Source organism: Suricata suricatta, chromosome 8, assembly GCF_006229205.1.
Source record: "Suricata suricatta isolate VVHF042 chromosome 8, meerkat_22Aug2017_6uvM2_HiC, whole genome shotgun sequence".
In the NCBI taxonomy this organism is placed as follows: Eukaryota; Metazoa; Chordata; class Mammalia; order Carnivora; family Herpestidae; genus Suricata; species Suricata suricatta.
The window spans coordinates 117,423,382-117,443,465 of NC_043707.1; the positions used below are offsets into that span (position 1 = coordinate 117,423,382).

The 20,084-nt window shown below is 46.4% G+C and overlaps 1 protein-coding gene across 3 annotated transcripts in view; it reads right to left on the reverse strand.

The window, feature by feature from the left end:
* Window positions 1-20,084, reverse strand: part of AZIN2 (antizyme inhibitor 2) — a 34,801-nt gene that overhangs the window by 9,533 nt on the left and 5,184 nt on the right. For 2 of the 3 annotated variants that reach the window (XM_029946910.1, XM_029946911.1), the window contains exons 4-8: window positions 13,880-14,052; window positions 12,787-12,915; window positions 11,848-12,013; window positions 10,167-10,329; window positions 8,830-8,942 (exon numbers count right to left, since the gene is read on the reverse strand). In XM_029946910.1, coding sequence (XP_029802770.1) covers window positions 8,830-8,942; window positions 10,167-10,329; window positions 11,848-12,013; window positions 12,787-12,915; window positions 13,880-14,052 — 744 coding nt within the window. Of the gene's footprint in view, window positions 1-8,471; window positions 8,564-8,829; window positions 8,943-10,166; window positions 10,330-11,847; window positions 12,014-12,786; window positions 12,916-13,879; window positions 14,053-20,084 lie in introns of those variants that run through there. The other variant, XM_029946912.1, reaches the window with a different exon arrangement.

Consider the following 20,084-nt stretch of genomic DNA (forward strand, 5'->3'; position numbering starts at 1 on the left):
TGTTATTAAATTCTTGGATGTACTTGGGCCACAATAACTTATTCCAAGTAAATAATAAAACCTTAATGAGAGAAATAAAATCCAAGAGCTCTATACTCTCCTAACTGGAAAAACTTAATAAAGCAAAAAAAGAGAATTTTTCCCAATTTAATAAATAAAGTGGATTACTACTAATTAAAATCCTCAAGATATTTTTCTGAATGTAAGACATGACAATGATAAAAGAATAAATGTGAGCCTATCAAAGAACACTAATAAGCAATAATGATAGACTCCATTTTGTTAAGTATTTAATTCCTACAAAAGAATATTTATACCATGTATAAGATATAAAGAATAATAATAAAATGAATATCTGTGTATCCACCATCAGCTAAACAAATCCAAACTTTCTAATATGTTGGAAACCCCCGTGTGGCCCACCCAATGACAGGCCACTCCCCAGCCCCTCCAGAGGTAACCATTATCCCGAATTTTGTTTTCATCATTCTCTTGCTTTGTTTTCCACATGCATTGTATTTAGTTTTGTGCATTTTTGAAATTTATGTAAATGAAATTATAGAGAATAATCTCTCAACTTGCTTTTTTGTTGTTGAAACTTACACTCCCAAGATTCATTCACTGAATTCACAATATGCTGCATAGAATTCATTATATGGAATACACTGTAATTTATTTATCTATTGCCCTTCCAACAAACATTACTGCTGGTTCCAACGTTTTATATTATAAAAATTGCTCCTGTGAACATTCTTGTGTATCTCCTCAAATACACATGGGAACTTGTTGGAAGATAGGGTATATGCACATCTAACTTTACCTGAGTAATGCCAGGTAATGCTTTTGTTTCCTGAAGTAGAAATACCATTCCTGCCTGACAGTGTCTAAGAGATCCAACTACTCTACACCCTCACCAACTTTTGATGTTGTCACGCTTTTGATTTCTTTCTAATCTAGTCAGTAGAAAATGGTGTCTCCTTCTCACTTGTGTTTCATTACCAATGAGGTAGAGCACTTTTTCATTTTCTATTTGAATTTCCTCTTCTGTGAACTGCCTGTTAAAGTCTATTTTTATTGCTTTCCAGTTTGTATTGCTTTTCTTATTTTCCTAAGATTCTTATGTAAGAATCCTCGATATATTCTGTCTACTAATCCCTTATCAGTTTATATCTGTGTTTCCATATTTTGTTACAGTATATGATCGCCTCTTTCCTTTTGCTAACAGATGAACAGAAGCTCTTCATTTTAATGTAGACAAACATCAGCCTCTTCCTTTTTGGTGTTTAAATTTTTTTTCAATGTTTTATTTATTTTTGATACAGAGAGAGACAGAGCATGAGAGGGGGAGGAGCAGAGAGGGGAGACACAGAACCGGAAGCAGGCTCCAGGCTCTGAGCTAGCTGTCAGCACAGAGCCTGACATGGGGCTCGAACCCACGAACGTGAGATCTGATCTGAGCCGAAGTCGGAGGCTTAACCGACTGAGCCACCCAGGCGCCTCCCTTTTTGGTTTTTAAAAGCTTTTTCACTGTTCTTCCCTGTTTCAAGGTCAAGCAGATATTCTCCTAGATTGCTATCTGGGATTCATATTCACATGTGCTTTGAGATAGGGATTCAATTCCATTTTTTGCATGTGGATGATCAGGTGTCTGAGCGTCACGTATTAAACAATCCCCAGGGATCTGCTTTGCAAGCTCTGTCAAAAATCAAGTTTCAAAAAAAAAAATCAAGTTTCTAAATACATATGGGTCTTTCCTGTGCTCTCAATTATGTTTTTTTGTCTAATTCTTTATGCTGATGTCCAAACTAGATCATTTTAATTATCATCAATTTGGTAATTACATGATCTAGTTATCTAGATATTATATATTTCTATTATATACATTATCCATATTGCCTATTGTATGGTTACTCTAAACATTTATATTTTAATGTACATACCTAACTTACAGTCCAAAATTAGTCAATATCTTCCTCTCAGTTAAAAACCTTAGAACACCAACTTGGTCACTTTACCACCCTACCTACATTCCCTTGTTGTCCAGTGTTTTATTGGATCTTATTTGTGGCAGAGGCTACTCCAGCAATTCCAACCCTCAATTTTTGCTGGGAACATGACCACCTAGAATAAATACCATATTTGCTAACTTTCCATGCAGGTAGTTAGGACCATGGGACCACCATCTCAACCCTGTAACTATGGGATAAAAACATAGTGTTAAGTGGCTACTTTTAGGAAGTTTCCTTAAAAGACAACCGGCCGTGGGCTCCACCTCTTCCTTCCTATAATGGCTGGCATTTCATTTTGAACCTACCAAGATGAAGACAACACCAAGAAACAGGTACAACTGTCAGCAATATGGTTCCACGTGACTATAAAGCCACTACACCAGTTCAGAACTGCCTGCATCCAGACATTTACATGAGCAAAATAAGCCTCAATATCTCATTCAGGTCATATAATTTGGGATCTGCTACTCACAGCTGAACCTAATCATACCTGAAGCCTGTATTTAACCCCACAAATTAAATGTTATTGTTGGGGAGGGGGTGACAGTCAATGATCCTTTGGATATACCCACATATTTAGCTATCTTTGGTCATTGTTCCTTCTTGTAACTCAGACCATCCATCTGGAATCATTTTCCATATGCCTGAAATATATCCTTTAGAATTTCTGCTATTGAAGGTCTGTCTCTCAGTATTTGCTTTGTCTGAAAATGCCTACATTTCATGATCATTCTTGAAAAACAATTTTGCTGGATACAAAATTCTAGGTTGATACATTAAGGCTGCTACCTTCCAGAATCTCCTACCTTCCATTGTTACGGGAGAGAAATAAGCTGTAAGTCTTGTCGTTCTTCTACAGGTAGTCTTCTGTCTGTCTCAATTCTCTCACTAGTTTTAAGATCTTCTCTTTGTGGTATTCAGTTTCACTAATGTTTGAGGGGTTTTTTTGTTTGTTTGTTTGTTTGTTTGATTTCTCAATATGAAATAGGTCTTCCTCTCTCCCATTCTACTGACTCTCTGCCAGTCACTAACTTTTGGTCTCACAGCCCCCATCCACCCTTCTTTGCCTTGCTTTGTGGTACTAGAGCTGAATGCTGTAGACATTCCTTCTTTGCCAGTTAGCTCTAAGTTAGGCTCTGTGAACAGAGGTTGCTGGAAAGACACTGCAAGGACAGATCAGGAAGAAAAGACTTTCCCTCTTTTAGCAATGCCGTGTTCTTTGTGGCCCCCTTATGGCTCAGCATATGAGGGTCTGGTAGTCGTCACCTCAGTGGCCCTCACAGTTCAACCTTGGCACACACCTTCCAGCAAGCTTCCCCTCCACTCAGCAGAAGACTGCCCCTATGATTCAGTTGTGGTGCGCACCCTCTGACAAGCTTCTTTGCCACTGGCAGGCTGCATGTCTCTGTGACAGTCACAGCCTTTCTTCAAAGGTTTCAACCTCAGCCTTGGAAAGAGGAGTCCTCCTCTGAGTTTCTTCCTTCTTCACACTCTCTTACCAGTGGTAGTAACTGCTTGTGCCCCTTTTAGTAATTAACTATCTTTAAAGTCAACAATTCTTGGGGCACCTGGGTGGGTCAGTTGGTTAAGCATCCAGCTTCCACTCAGGTCATGATCTCAGGGTTTGTGGATTCGAGCCCTGTGTTGGGCTCTGTGCTGGCAGCTCAGAGCCTGGAGCCTGTCTTTGGATTCTGTATATCCCTCTCTCTCTCTGACCCTCCCCTGCTCGTGCTGTCTCTCTCTGCCTTTCAAAAATAAAAACATTTTAAAAATTTAAAGTTGACAATTCTTTATACTAAAATTTCCCTGTTCAAATTACTGGTGTGGTTTCTGTATCCTCATGCAATCTCTTGCGGAAACTGTGATTAGATATTATGCCTTCTCACTCTATATGCCACTTCCTGTGCTTTTCTTATTTTCTGTCTCCCTGTCTTTGTACTACACTGGCATAGTTTCTTTAGCTCTGTCTTTCCATTCTCTAATTCTCTCTTCAGCTGTCTCGAATAGCTTTGCTTTACTCTGTGCACTATTACAATTTTTATATTTTTCATTTTTGGAAGTTCTATTTAATCCTAAAGTCTGTTAGATCATATTTTTATATTTGCTTATTCTTTCGTCACATTTTCAATTTATTTCTTTAAACATTGTAAATATTTTGTTTTATCTTTAACATCTGATAATTTTACTACATGAAATAATTGCAGGACTGATTCTGCTTTCTGTTTCTGCTGCTGGCTTTCCCTCATGGTGACCTCTTTCTTTGTGTTTTGTGATTCTTTACTGTGAGCTCATGTACTTTGGCACTTTACTTGTGAGAATTCTTAGAAGCCTAGGCTGAATATTTCTACTGCAGAGAGAACATGTGTTTACTTTTGCAAGATAAAATAAATTCTAGCCTTGAGGTTTATCAGACAGCACAGTTAATATGAATTTGGGCAACAAACCCAGGAAAAGGCTGGCTTATATATGTAAATTCTTAATTTTGTGCCCTCTTCCAACCACTACCAAGATTGCTGGAAATAGAAGGCACCTTACTGGTTTTCTAAACACAGAACAAAGCTATTGTCAAAACACTATGGAATAGATTGAACAAGGGGAAAAAAATCATCAAAAGGTCAGGATAAAGACAAGATATAGTTGAAAATAAAATAAAACGAGTGTACAGTATTACAGCACAAGCAGTAATTTAAAAAAAGCATTAGAAATCATTACTTAAGGATTTTTAAGAAAAAAACTAACCAGATCCATACTTGACAGATGCTATTACAATATACTCAAGACAGAGTCCTGCTTTTTTAACCATAAATCACTAGAATAAAATACAATGGCAAGTAAGAAAGCCCAATCTTGTCAGCAGAGAGAGGATCTGCAGACAGAGTGGAGTGACTAAAGCTTGTACCCTGAATTTTCGTCCCAGGATTCTTATAAGACTCCTGTCATACTTGCCCCATCGGGGTCCCTCCCCACACCCAACCATAGCTTGCATTTATAAAGTGCCAATTCACATTTATTAAGTTGTATCTTTAGCCCTAAATATGTGTCATTTTAGACCACTCAATGAACGCTTAAAATGTTTATACATTTAAAAGTCCACCTAGGTGGCCTAGGTGGCTCAGTCAGTTAAGCATCTGACCCTTGATTTTGGCTCAGGTCATGATCTCATGGTTTTTGAGATAGAGCCCTGAGTTGGGCTCATGCTGACAGCTGGAGCCTGCTTGAGATTCTCTCTCTCTCCCTCTCTCCCTCCCTCCCTCCCTCCCTCTCTCTCCCTCCCTCTCTCCCTTCCTCCCTCCCTCCCTCTCTCTCTCTCTCTCTCTCTCTCTCTCTCTCTCTCTCCCCACCTCCATCTCCCTCTCCCTCTCTCAAAATAAAAAAAAATTTTTTTAAATTAAAAATAGAACTACCATGAGATCCAGCAATCCTACTTCTGTGTATTTATCCAAAAGAATTTAAATCAGGATCTCTAAGACGTTTTAGTTCTCATGTTCATTGCAGCACTATTAACAGCTGCCAAGACCTAAATGTCCATTGACAGACAAATGAATTTAAAAATGCTATGTACCCATACACCCAATGGAATATTATCGGCCTTATAAAATAAGGAAATCCTGCAATATACAACAACATGAATGAAGGTTAAGGATGTCGTGTCAACTGAAATAAGCTCATTACAGAAGGACAAATACTGCACGATTGCATTTATACGAGGTATCTAGTAGTCAGACTCATGGAAACAAAGAATAGAAGCATGGTTGCCAGGGTGATGGGAGGGGAAATAGGAAGTTTATAATCAATGGACATAAAATGTCAGCTCTGTGGGATGAACAAGTTCTAGGGACGTGCTGTGCCCACAGGTAATAGTACTGTCTTATACACTTAAGCATCTGTTACAAGAGTAGATCTTATGTTAAGCGTTCTTACGACAATAGAAAAAAACTATATTAAAACAAAAGAAAAACCTACATGAAAAAAATGGTAACACATGAGTCAATACAGTGGGTGCTTTGCATGGGAAGAGACAAAGGAATGAGGTGGCAAAATGGTAAGAATGCTTATTACTCTAAAAAGAAAACAAAGACAAGTTCTCCCATAAAACATTTTTACCCCAAAACTGGGGATCTACTGAAACTATTTAATCTAATGACCTAGTTTCAAAGAAACACAAGGCACGGAATAACATATTCAATAGCACTAAAGGGAAATCCAGAGAATTCGCCAATCAGGAAAATCCAGAATGCAGGAATTTTTAGGACCAACAACTCAGTTTCATCAACAAATAAAGAATTAAAAAAAAAAAAAAAAAAGGCTGGCGAGCGAATAGATTAGGAGAGAGACAAATCGACCAAATGCAGCATGTGGACCTTTTTGGCTGCTGATTTCAGCACAACAACTAGAAAAACCTTTTATGAGGCAGGATGATGGGGGATGCTATGGAATTGTTCATTTCTAATTTTTTTTTTTAATTTCTTTTTTTTTTTAATGTTTTATTTATTTTTGATACAGAGAGAGAGACAAAGCATAGACAAAGCATGAGAGGGGAAGGGGCAGAGAGAGAAAGACACAGAACCAGAAGCAGGCTGCAGGCTCCAGGCTCTGAGCCAGCCGTCAGCACAGAGCCTGACGCGGGGCTCGAACCCACGAACGTGAGATCTGACCTGAGCCGAAGTCGGAGGCTTAACCGACTGAGCCACCCAGGCGCCCCTGTTCATTTCTAATTTGATCATGGTATTATGACTTTTCTAAAGTTTTCCTTTAAAAATTTTTTTAGTGTTTATTTTTGAGAGAAAGAGACAGAAACAGAGCATTAGCAGGGAAGGTGCAGAGAGAGAGAGGGAGACACAGAATCTGAAGCAGGCTCCAGGCTCTGAGCTGTCAGCACAGAGCCCCACACGGGGCTCAAACCCACAACCTGCAAGATCATGACCTGAGCTGAAGTCAGACGCTCAACCGACTGAACCACCCAGGCGCCCTGAATTTTTAAAGTTTTTTAATGTGTATTTATTTTGAGAGAGAGAATGTGTGTGTGCGCATGTGCACACACACGCACACATTTGGGCACAAGGGGGAGGGGCAGAGAGAGAGAGAGAGAGAGAGAGAGAGAGAGAGAGAGAGGCAGAGAATCCCAAGCAGGCACCACACCATCAGCACAGTGCTTGATAGAGGGCTTGAACCTATGAACCATGAGATCATGCTCTGAGCTGAAATCAAGAGTCAGACACTCAACAGACTGAACCATCCAGGTGCCCCTTATTGAATTTTTAAAAAGAAAGAAAGAAAGCAGACAAAAAGGGCCAGGCAGCCTCCGACAATGAGAAGTGTACTTTGAGAAGGTTCATGTTTAATACAACTTCCTGTACGTGAAGTCCAAACACAAAGTCCTAGGGAACAAAGAGCAGGGATGCAGAACTGCCATCCTGCCTAGTGACAGGGACCTTCCTTGGGGAAGAAGGTGCAGAGACCCCCAGCCAGGCGGGGTCCCTCTGACTCACTCCCAACACAATTATAGCTAACTTATTTTGTGTGCTGTTGTCTGTCTCCACCACCAGATTGGGGCCCCACCCCACATCTGGTCATGTGGCTGGACCTGGCAAGTGGTTGACAGCCCAAAGGAAGAAGCTTCAACATCCTCAGAGGAGGAACAGGACAGACCACAAAAAGGGTCAGTCCTGTCACAGGGCCTGAGAAAGGAACACCAACAGGAGGTTAATCAAAACAGAGACCCTGGATGGAGGGTGTGGTGGTGGGATGGGCCCACAGTCTTGTTCATCTGAGGAGCTGAAGGGAATGGGGGGGTGGGTCAGGGACGTCATGTACCAGGAAGAGGGACACTGGAAGGCAGAGGGGGTTCAAGGGGGACAGGAACTGGGAAGCAGCTGTGCCCTCCTGTATGACCTGGGACGTGGCTGGCCTAGGCCAGCCCCGGCCCTTTCTCAGTGCAGAAGGATGTGGGAAACCACAAGAATGCAGGCACGGCCAGCACATCACAGTGGAAAACTGAATTCCTAAGCACATCAGGGAGGCTTACTCAGACTAGCTGGAGAAAACCACATTTAACAGCCCAGCTACAAAATGAGGACATAATCAAGTCGTGGCATGGGCACCTGGGGGGGCCTCCTTCTGCCTGTGAGAGACGAGGGGCAGGAAGGGCTACAAAGAGGAGCTGACATCTGAGTGGGTCTTGAGAAACTAGACAGGATGGAAAGAGAGAGCAAAACAAAACCACACTGAGAGCTCCTGATGGTCTAGGTGCTGGTTAGGCATTAAGTCCCCTTCCAGAAAAGGGGCTACACAGACAAAAATACAACAGTGTGCCTGTCTTTCCCCTCCTTGTTCGTTGCTATTCCCTTGTTAACCTGGAAAACCCATTAAAGACGAACGGTTTCTTTTAGCTTCTAGAAATTCACTCCAGGGCTTGATCAGGGATGGATGTCAAAATATACTCACAGTGCTCAGAAACAGGAAACCAAACCACTAGGGCCAGATTAGTTAAAATACTATGTTGTCTTCAAAAAGCATGTTGTCAAAGCATGTTGTTGCTAATGCTATGGAAAGACCTATACCCATATTGAATGGAAAAAAAGCAGTTACAAAACAATGCAATCCAACTTTTTTTTTTAATATAATACATTTTTTTAAAGACTGAGAAATCCAATGTTCAAAGCCTCTATCTCTACGTGGTGGGATTGTGGGTGATAATCTTCTTCATCCCACTATCTTCTACAGTGAATGTTTTACTTTTTGAAAATTAGATAAAAACACCCCCCAAACGTTATTTAAACACACACACAATTGAAAACGGGCCCAGGTCGGGGAGGCTCACCTTCTGCAGGATGGGGCTAGGGCAGGTGCTGTCAAACAGGACTGAGCTGAAGATTCCATACACGCCCTCACCGAGGTGGTACACGGTGGTCTTGGGGGTGGAGCTGCTTTCCTCTGTGGGCAGGGGAGAGGCCAGGGGCAGTACAAGCAGCAGTATGGGGGGCGTGGGGTGGGGAGCTGGTGCAATGGTAGGCTCAGCAAGGGTAACAGGTAACTGAAGCAAAAAGGCCGCCCCTTCCTCAACTATGGGGTGGGTCCTGCCCCCCACCTTTGACACGGGGTTCGTGTTGTGCACACCCACCCCTGCAGCTGAGCAACCCTGCCCGGGACATACTTCCTGCCTGCATCGAGCCCCCGGATGCCCAGCAAAGGCAAAAGAGCAGCCCAGCCACACTCAGTACCCCAAGATGTTAAGCCACTTGCTCAGAGGCACACGATGGGGCAAGTGTGTGAGCTGACATGAGAAGCCAGGTGTCCTGGCTGGCCTAGATACGACAATCACCCGGATTTATAAAGGAAGCCAGAAGAATGTCATCTCTATACAGACACACACATACACACAGGCACACACACACATGCACACACACATTCACACACAGAAGACCTTCTACCAGAGCCCACCACCCTGCCAGATGGATTCTCAGGGGAAGGCACGCAGACCTCAGCTCTCCCGCCCAGGGTCCTAGAGCAGAAGACAAAGCCCCAGGATCAGAGCCCCTGACCCCACTCACTCGGGGGTCTGCTGGGAGAACCGATCTATCCGAAAAGGCAAGGATAAGCACTGATGTCTCAGTGCGGGCAGAGAACCATGAGTCAGCCCAGCCTGAACTTGAATCCAGGCACTACCCCTTACCAGCTGTGTGACTTTGAGCTAGTGACTCAACCTCTCTATGCCTATGTTCTGTCATCTATTAGTAGGCTTAGACAAATATAAGTTGTTACTAATAGTTTTCATTATGTTATAAGAATCAGTAGGGTGAGTAAGAGTCTGTACTTTGGAGAGGAGACAGACATGAGATCAAATGCAGGCTTTCCTTTTTCCTATTAAGCAATTCACTTGTATTCTGTTTGGCTCTCAATTTTCTCATCTGTACAATGGGTTAATTAAAGTATTCTCCCCGAGGTTGTTTTCATCTCAATCTTCATAAAATACAAATTGCATAGGAAAAAACAATACTAAATAAATGCCTTGCGAGTAAGAGAGGACTTGGTTGTAAGTTTCCCTAAAGCAGGATCCACCCTTCAGATTCCCTGTCCCCTAAAGCCAGACCTTGCTCTGCCAGTCACTGTCCCTAGCTTCAGGAAAGAATGGGGCTATGCTGCCCACCTGGCACTTACCCTCCCTGCCAGGCTGGTCCAGAAGAACCTCTTTCTTGGCGATGATGCTGACTGCCAAGGTGAAGGCCGACGTCACATAGTAGCGCCCCAGCTTGGCAAGGATGTCCACGCCACAGCCCTCTGGGAAGTACAGGTCCAAGGCTGAGTTGATCACAGAAGCAATCTGGTGGTAGGGGGTGGGGGACAATTACATGTTTGAAATGTGGGGTTTACATACTGAGGACTTGCTATAGCTCCAAGTGTATTTCTTTCTTTTTTTAACAACTTTTTTTTTAAGTTTATTTATTTTGAGAGAAAAAGAGCATGCACGAGCAGAGGAGGGGCAGAGAGAGAGGGAAAGAAAATTCCAAGCAGGCTCCATGCTGTCAGCACAGAGACCAACAAAGGGCTCGAACCCACGAACCCTGAGATCATGACCTGAGCCAAAATCAAGAGTCAGACACTGAAATGACTAAGCCACCCAGGTGCCCTTCTAAGTCTATTTCTTGAAAGATTTTTTGATTTCAGAAAATAGGACTTGGCAGCTGCTAAGCTCCTGGCTGGGGACTGCAGACAGTTGGCCAAGAAGGCGGGAGGCACACAGAGCTGGGTCAAGACTCTTCTACTATGTAAATCACTTGCCTCAACGCCTCCATTATGGGAAGAGGTGTGTTCAGATTCCAGAAGCCCTGAAATGGAACTTCCTTTTATAAATGACCAATCTGTTAAATGATACATTTTTCACAGAAAGTAAAGAGAAGAAAAAAGGTCAAAATCACCCTTAGTTCTATCATGCAGATCGTTAATCATTGATAACATTTTTGGAGTGGCCCTTTTCTTTTTTATACAAACGCCATTTTTTATTATTAATATGATAAGGCTCTCTATGTGTTTTATAACCTGTTTTACTCAACAGATTCTGTGAATGGCTTTACGTGGAAGTCATTCGAGTGTTTCATAATTTAATCAATTCTCAAGTATTAGATGGACCAGGAAAGTCCATGGGACTTTTGTCATGAACACTGCTACGATGCTTATCTTTGAGGCTAACTCTTTGTGTCCATCAAGGATTATTTTCTTAGAGTCAGTCCCTGGATGTGGATATCCCAGGACCAGGCTCTTACTAAGGAGAAGCGACCCCTAGTGGTTGGAGTGGGGATTGTGATAACACATTTTTCTTGATTTCATCTGGAAAGGAGTAAACAGAAGGCGGGCTTTTCCTTTTCCCGCCCTCCTGTGACTTCTCATCAGTTTCCCCGAGGGGGAATAGAGCGTACCAGGCCCTCAAAGAGCTTTAGGACTTAAGCTCAAATATCTGCATGAGTTACAGACAGGCAGAGCTGCGACTCAGAAAGTGACATAACCTCCGAGAAACAGTTTGCTCAGCTGTAGCACAGGGCTAATAACAAGATAGTCCAGGGGCTCCTACATGGCTCAATAGGTTAAGCATCAGAATCTGCACTGACGGCGAAGAACCTGTGAAGAACAGAGATTTTCTGTCTCCCTCTCTCTCTGACCCTCCCCCACTCATGCTCTTGCTCTCTCTCTCTCTCTCGCTCTCAATAAATAAATATTTTAAAAAATATAATCCAAATAAAGCACCAAGCACAGTATACAGCACACAGGACCCACTCACAGTGTCCAGTACGCCCCTCCCTGCCCCCCACAGAGCCCAGTACCGCACGTCTGACCCCAGGGTTACCTCTTCGAATCTCACTTTGGCCCCCTCCAATCCAGGGAAGCCACCACCAAGGTCCAGGATGTGCATCCTGTGGCCCAGCTCAGTGCCCATTTCAAACACAAGCCGGGCGTCTGCAATGGACTGAGTGTAGGCATCAAGGTCAGGGCAGCCACTGCCAACGTGAAAACTAGGAAGGGAAGAAGAGCCTCGGCTTACATGCAGGCCCCCAGGTGCGACCAGCTCAGCCCGAGCCGGCAGCAACCTTGGACACTGCGCCCATTCTACAGATGTCGTGACTGACAGTCTCGAAGGTTAAAGGCATTACCAAGGATCCTGTGGCAAGTCAGGAGTTGACAAGAGACTAGATCCAAGGTCCCCTGGTACTTGGTGTCCCTCCCATCCCTTTGGGCTGCCACAGGTGCTGAACCTTCTGGGATGAGAACCAGGGCCCTGGAGTCAGCCAGGTCTGCATGTACCTGTCCGCCAGCAGTGTAGCCTGCCTGTGCTTGAGTTTCCCCACCTATAAAGTGGGGACAAGATCCCACAGGGCGGTGAGATAATGTACCTGAAGCACTTAGCACAGTGCCTGGCATATCCTAAGCACGGGATCAATGAAAACTATACTGTTAGGTCTTTTTTATGACTTCTTCCACAGCCCTGCAGGAAAAGAGGCAGAGCAAAGATACGGGTGCACAACTTTTGGCCTGCAGGTTGGTATAACTCCTGCACAGGTCTCTCCTGGAACCTCCAAGGACAAGACCTTGTGGGGACCATGGGGTTTAGTTGGCAGGACACTTCAAACCTTCCTTCCAAAGAGAGGAAAGTCTCCGAGGGCCAGACTCTAGGCCCAGGGGCAGGCCCTCGTTGGGAGGCCCGGAGGGGGCTCTCGTGTAGAATGGATTAATTCCTGGGATAGGGGCAGCAGGCCTGGCGGGGATGGTGGGGCCTCCAGGCACTCACCTCACACCCACCACCTCCATGTGGCTCCTCTTGGCATTTTCAAGCAGGTGTCTACAGGATTTCAGCAACGCCCCGAACGGGAAGCTCAGGCGGCTCGGGAAGTCCTCAGCAGCGATGTGCAGAACCATCCTGAGGAGACAGGCACCTCTGCCGGGTGGACCCCACCTCCCCCTACCCCAGCCATGGCCTTTCTGAGAAAAGGAGTGTGAACTCAGAGCTGCTGCCCCAAAGGTCCCTGAGCCCCACACGTTCCTGCGTTGCCGATCGGCCTCCAGGGCCTGCAGGTCCAGTCCATTCCCTGAACACCCCCTAGGCCCCGACCCTGGTCCCAACCTCATCAATCCCGCCCCCCCCAGCTCCTCTTCAGACCTAGCCTCCACACCAGCCAGACTTCATCAACGTTTCTTGCGTGAGGGGCACTACCTTTTAAATAGTCTTATTGAGGACCCCAATATCATTTAAAACAGACAAAATGGAAGCTGCTTCAGGTGAGCCAGAGTGGTCCGACCACCTGGCCTCCCCAACGCCCCGAGGAGGCCCCCCGCCGAATCTCCAGGGTGTCAAGTGACCACGTGAAAGCCACAGCCCTAGCAAGTCCAGCCTGGGCCCCTGCCAGAGCCCATTGGCATCAGGCCCCTGCCCTGTGACCGTGACGACCAACAGTGACTGTCGCCCTCGCCCCTCGCACATGATCCGTTCCAGCCACACCAAACTTCTCTCATCTCTCAAACGCCCCATGCCGTTTCCGACCTCCATGCGTTCTTTACTTCAGCAGTTCACTCTGCGCACCCTGCTGATTCCATTCGCCCCTCGGGCACACCTCAAATGCCACCTCCTTGGCGCAGCTTTCCTGACCACCCCCTGTTGCTCTCTCGGCCCATGACTTTGACCTCCATGATACCGTGGGCTTTGCTCTGCTTGGGCCATCACGGTTATTCTTGCCTCTGGCCTCGTCAGGCCCTGGCACGTGGGGTCCAACCTCCTGTGACTGTGGCCGGGTCCAGGGCAGGGTCCTCGGCTCTACCTCTACCCTCCCACCCCCGCTGTCCTCACACTCGGCCCGGCCTCCCCACAGGAGTGGTTCTCAGCTTACTTGGCACTGGGGTGGCTCTTTACCACCTTTGCCAGCTCCACCTCGTTGTCAAAGCTCAGCAGCTGGACCCCATGCTTGGCAGCGTACTTGATCTGCGCAATTTGCTTACAGGGGTTGGCGTAGATGATCTTACTGGTGGGGATGCCAATACGCTGGACCAACTCCATCTCTGCCTGTGGGGTCCCAAAGGTGAGGATGAGGAGCTCAGGGTTTTCTGGGCCCACAGAAGCCGAGAAGCACAAACGAGGGGCAAAGTCATAGCAACGCATGGGGAGGTCCCTAAGAAGGGGGCCTCACTTTTATACAACAGATATATGAAAATCAGGACTCACACTGGTCCACCATTCATGGACAGGCAAGGCTGCCACAGACAGTCATGCAAGTAGCGCACTGTACAGTCATGCAGGTAGCGCACTGTACAACTGAGGGGAGGGAGGTCCCATCCACAGAAAATACGTGGTAGATTTATATATTTGTTACAACCTCCCAGCAGTAAAGCATCTCATCCTGACAAAATCAGTATATTCATTTTAACAGCTGTCTTCAGGGATACATTTTCTAATTCCCACAAAGACCTGGCATGCAGTCATAATGGCCCCGACAGTAGACATCTGACACATTTTCCGGACAGATTTAATGTTTAAAGAATATTCCTTGATTATTGGAAAGTTCACTGAACCAGGTCATCCCACGTCCAAAGGCCTGCTGTGCGTGTGGCACTGTGCTGGGTGACTCTGGCAAGCCCCATTCCCAGAGGGGCCTCCTCTTCCTCAACTTTCCAGAACACCATTCCATGAGATCGCTGCAATCATGGTACAGACGGTGAGGAAGAAGAGAGCAACCATCGTCACTGAGCACCTACTACAAGCAGGCGCCAGACGAGATGTTAGTAAACCTTTTCTATTAAGGGCCAGTGAGCGGATAGTTTGGGCTGGGTGGGCCGTAGAGGTTCTGTGACAATTAACACCAAAGCCACCGGAGAGAGTGCACCAGGGACCAAGCGTGCATGTGATCTGGTCAAGCTTCCCAGGATCAGGCAGTGGCCTGGGTGTGGTAACCGTCCATGGTTTGCCCACCCTTGCTTTGGATTACCTGCTTTATTCACCCCTTAGAACAACCCCATCAGAGGGGTACGGATTCACTCTATAGAGAAGGAGACTAGTACTCAGGCTCTGCCACACCCAGGAGGCAGGGCCAACTTTCAAACTTAAGTCTGACTCTCCACGATTCAGGGGAGGAAGCCAGTTCCGAAATGCGATAGCAGACACAGGGCCATCGTTAGCCAGCCTGAGTTATAATAAGACTCTAAGGGCGCCTGGGTGGCCCAGTTGGTTAAGCATCCGACTTCGGCTCAGGCCATGATCTCATGAGTTCAAGCCCCACATTGGGCTCTGTGCTGACAGCTCAGAACCTGGAGCCTGCTTCTGATGCTGCGTCTCCCTCTCTCTCTGCCCCTCCTCTGCTCGTTTCTGTCTCTCAAAAATAAATAAATGTGAAAAAAAATTTATAAGACTCTAATTTCAATTTAGCAACTTTTCAGCGCAAGGTACTACTGTGCATTATTCCATGTGATGCTGGTAACTGTCCTATGAAGTATTTATTGGCCACAGTTTACAGAGGACAAAACTGAGTTCAGAGGACCCACCTGCCTGCAGAAACACAGCCAGTGAGCAGCAGAGTGGGACAGGCCTGGGGTTGCTGCCCTCACAGCTTGCTTCCAAAGACCCTGAGTCTGGATGGGTATGAAAACGTGTGTGTTCTGTTTTAAATGTCTGTTTATTTTTGAAAGAGAGAGAGACTGCATATGAGCAGGGGAAGGGCAGAGAGAGAGGGAGACACAGAATCCGAAGCAGGCTCCAGGCTCTGAGCTGTCAGCACAGAGCCCAACTCGAGGCTTGAACCCACAAACCGTGAGATCATGATCTGAGCCAAAGTCGGACGCTTAACCATCGAAGCCACCCAGGAGCCCTGAAAATGTGTTCTTGCTCCCAGCTTCACCACATGAGGTAAGATAAGAAGCAATGATAGCAATTTGGGACTTGTGATTTAGCTTTGATTATAAATACTTAAACAGTAATTACTGTTATTCATTGAAGGATTACCATATGCCAGCCATTGCATTAAATATTTTATATACATGGGGCATCTGGACAACTCAATCGGTTGAGAATCTGACTTCAGCTCAGGTCATGATCTTGTGGTTCAGGAGGTCTAGCCCTGCATTGGGCTCTGTGCTGACAGCTCACAGCCTGGAGTCTGCTTTTGGATTCTGTGTCTCCCTCTTTTTCTGCGCCCCCCCCCCCCGCCTCATGCTCTCTCTCTCTCAAAAATAAATAAAAACATTTAAATCATTAAAAAATATATTTTACGTACACTTTCACTTAATGCTCATCATAATCTTATGAGACAGGAAACAGAGGCTCAGAGAGGCTAAGTGACTTGTCCAAAGTCACACAGCTCTCAAGTGGCAAAGCCGACAGGACTGCCAGACTTCAGCACAGCCAGCTCTTAACCACAGTACAGTAATGGAAACTTCGACTCGATGTTGAGTTGACAAGGGTTTCCTGAGCCTCTGTTGAGATGCCAGGCTCTGTGACTGGTGCTAAGAAAACAAGTGGTGAGTAGGCCACAAGGTTCAAAGTTTCTGAGCCTGTGACGCTTTCAAGCTGTGGGGAAAGCGGGACGCTGTGACCCAGGTGTGAGGAGTGAAGGACAGCGTTTCTGAGGGTCAGAAAATTAAGCTGAGCCCCGCAGAAGGCCCTGCCCAGGTGGAGAGGGAAGGGAAGAAAGTTTCTGGTAGGGGAAATGGCTCAGAACGTGCTCGGCCTAGTCAGGGACCAGAGAACGCCGGAGGGGCCTGGGCAGGGGGAGCCCCGTGGGGGAGATAAGGAAGCAGGGAGGTGGGCTGACGTGGATTTAAATTTTACCCTGCGAGTCATGGGAATCCATTTGGAGGGTTTCAAGAGGGGAAATGACATGGTCAGATTTGCACTTCAAATGCAAGGTTTAAATGCATGCTGCTCTGGCTACCACATGAACTCGGTTCTGGGGAGACCAGTCACAATCGCCCTGGGTGACGTAACAGATGGGGGAGTTGTGCCCTGGAGGCGGGGCTGGCAAGCGTGGTGGTGGATTGTAACATGGGCACTGGGCACGTCTGACTCCACGCCCTGCAGGCCAAGCTCGCAGAGGAAGATCAGGAGTGCGTTTGAACACACTGGGTTCCAGGCCTCCTGTGGTATCAAGTCAGCTGCTGGATATAGAAGGTCTGGGCTGGGGATCCAAGCGTGGGAGGTGGCGGCATAGTGATGGTATTTAGAGCCGCAGGAGGAGATGAAATTCCCTAAGAGGAGGGAGAGTTTTCAAGAGAAAGGGAGCCTGAGACAGGATCCAGAGGAGCTCTCCCATTGAGAGAGCGGGAAGTTGGCACCTGCGGGGAAGGGAGAAAGAACGCGTGCAGAAGAGGGGGAACAATACACTGATTATAACGTCATTCCCGTCACAGCAAACCTTGTCTCACAAGTCACGTCTGTACAGGCGAAGGTGTCGGTATCAGAGACACCCCGTGCGAGGCGGGGCAGGGGGAGAGCTGGGTCCTTCATCAGCTGATTTGCTGTGGAAGTCTTTACAACTGGAGCACAGGTGATTGTTGAGTGTTTTTAAAAAAAAATATGTCAAGGGGTGCCTGGGTGGCTCAGTCGGTTAAGCGTCTGACTTCGGCTCAGGTCATGATCTCACGGTTCGTGGGTTCGAGCCACGCGTCAGGCTCTGTGCTGACAGCTAGCTCAGAGCCTGGAGCCTGTCTTTGGATTCTGTGTCTCCCTCTCTCTCTCTCTCTCTCTCTCTCTCTCTCTCTCTGACCCTCCCCTGCTCACGCTATCTCTCTCGCTCTCAAAAATAAATAAAACATTAAAAAACCTATGTCACAAATGAGGAGTTGCCGTTCAGTGGGCACCAAGTTCCCGCCCTGCAAGGTGAATTAAGTCCTAGAGATCTGTAGAACACTGTCTAACAGCACTGGACTGTACACTTGAAAATTTGTTAAGCGAGTAGATCTCACATTAAGTGTATTATCACAAGAACAGACAGACAGTCACTGTGCTGAACGCTGTTGAGAATCAGGATGATAAGAAGACTAAGGAGTGTCCCCGACAAGGTCTAAATGCATCAATGGGGACAGATTTCCAACACCCGCTGAGTTTAAAGCTATTGAGACACAGTACCCACCACATAAATATCTTTTCTATTTTGTATATTTTCTATGGATCCTATTTGTAAGTATTTTTTAAGAGCCACATACCCACCACACTCAAACTCATAATGGTGATTCTCTCTGGAGACATCAACCTGATGGCCTCCGTGTGTGTGTAAGTGAATCAGTGTATTATTTGAATAATTCAAAGCGAGTGTTTAAAATAAAGTGCTTACTGGATCCTGGAGCTCTCTGGGGACGTTGGTAGGAGGAGATTCCTCAGAGCAGTGACAGTGGCAGTGGGGATGAGGTGGCTCAGATGCAGGTGCTAAAGCAAAGAGCCAGGTGCGCACAGACAGGCGAGTGTAGACAACTGTGGCTGTCAAGTGGGAGCAAGGAACGGGCTGGGGGGTGGTATGGAGTTGCGAGAAGGCTTTTTAAGATGGGAGGATGCTGGTAGAGAAGGCAGGATGGGGTAGGGGAGGAGACAAAAGGTCTTTGAGAGGTGGAGGATGGACCAGAGCCCCATGCAAGACGTGGCCTGTGCCCTTGACCTGTCTGTTGATAACTGCACACTCCTCCGTAGCTCACACCGGGCCCGGGATCAACAAGCCAAGGCATGGTGCAGTCAAGTGTAGCCACTAGTGATGTCCCACCAGGAGAGGGCAGCCTCGGCCTTTCAAGAAAAGCTGTGCATTCCACAGCCACCTCAGTACAAGTACCCAAAGGCTAGTGACTTCTCCACCTGCGGGGAGGGGCCTTGGCCTCTCCCAGCCCAGGCGTTAGCTAAAGCAATGGTCACCAGCTAGGGCTCAGCTCTGCCGTCCCCTCCGCAAGGACAATGGAAAAATGCAGTGAGAGAGCCGGAGACTCCTTGCTACCGGCCCCACTCAAGTGGCCACTTCCCAGTGAGTTGTTCCCCCTCTGTGCCTCCTTTCCCGTATGTTAAATGCTTCCTCACAGGACTGTTGTCAGAATCAGGGTAATATAATTACCTCACAGGGCTGTTGCGAGAACAAAATGAGATCATGTACAGAAAACGCTCGGCAAAGTGCCAGGCGCGACAGAAGCACTCAGCAACGGTACATGCTTTTAATGTCCCTGTGGACTTCCAGATCCTTCGGAGCCCTAACACCCCACAGCTCTGCTCTCTGTGGAGACCAGCCCTGAGGCCAGAGGGCCAAGCGCAAGGCCCCAGCTCTGTGTATCCAGATGCACAGGACAAGTCAGGAGGTTTGGGTCCTGTTCTTGACCCCTAGACGGAGAAGGCCGGACAAGGATCCCCTTCCTCCTCTCCAAGCAGAGCCCCCGTGTGCTGCATGGAAAGGTCCTAGCCCTGCTACCAACAAGCTGTGTGCGCTTGGCCAACAGTTTCCTCAACTGTAAAATGGCTCTTTCTCTCCCTATGTCCCTCATGGGCTTCACGTGAGACACGCACGGAACTAGGCGCACACAGCAAGCTCTAATGCAAGGAGGCTTCCTGGTGACAATAGAGGTCGACTCAACTCTCACTAAGAGTCTGAACATTCATCTTTGATAAAGGTGAACCTTCTTGTTCTCACTGTTCCACTCGGAACGCCTCTTTCCCACCCAGAACCCTCCTACCCCCGTCATCCTGCCCAGGCTAGCTCTCCTTCTTTCTCCTCCAAGGTCTCTTTCTAGAATCCTCCTCACTAACCAAGAAGTTAAAGAGGAAATTAAGAAATACATAGAAGCCAATGAAAATGATAACACAGGAGCCCCAAACCTCTGAGACGCAGCAAAGGCAGTCCTAAGAGGGACATATATAGCAACCCAGGCCTTCCTAAAGAGAGAAGAAAGGTCTCAGATATACAACCTAACCTGACACCTTAAAGAGCTGGAAAAAGAACAGCAAATAAAACCCCAAACCAGCAGAAGACAGGCAATAATTAAGATTAGAGAAGAAATCAATGCTATCAAAGTAAAAAAAGATGGTAGAATAGATCAATGAAATCAGGAGCTGGTTCTTTGAAAGAATTAAACTTGATAAAC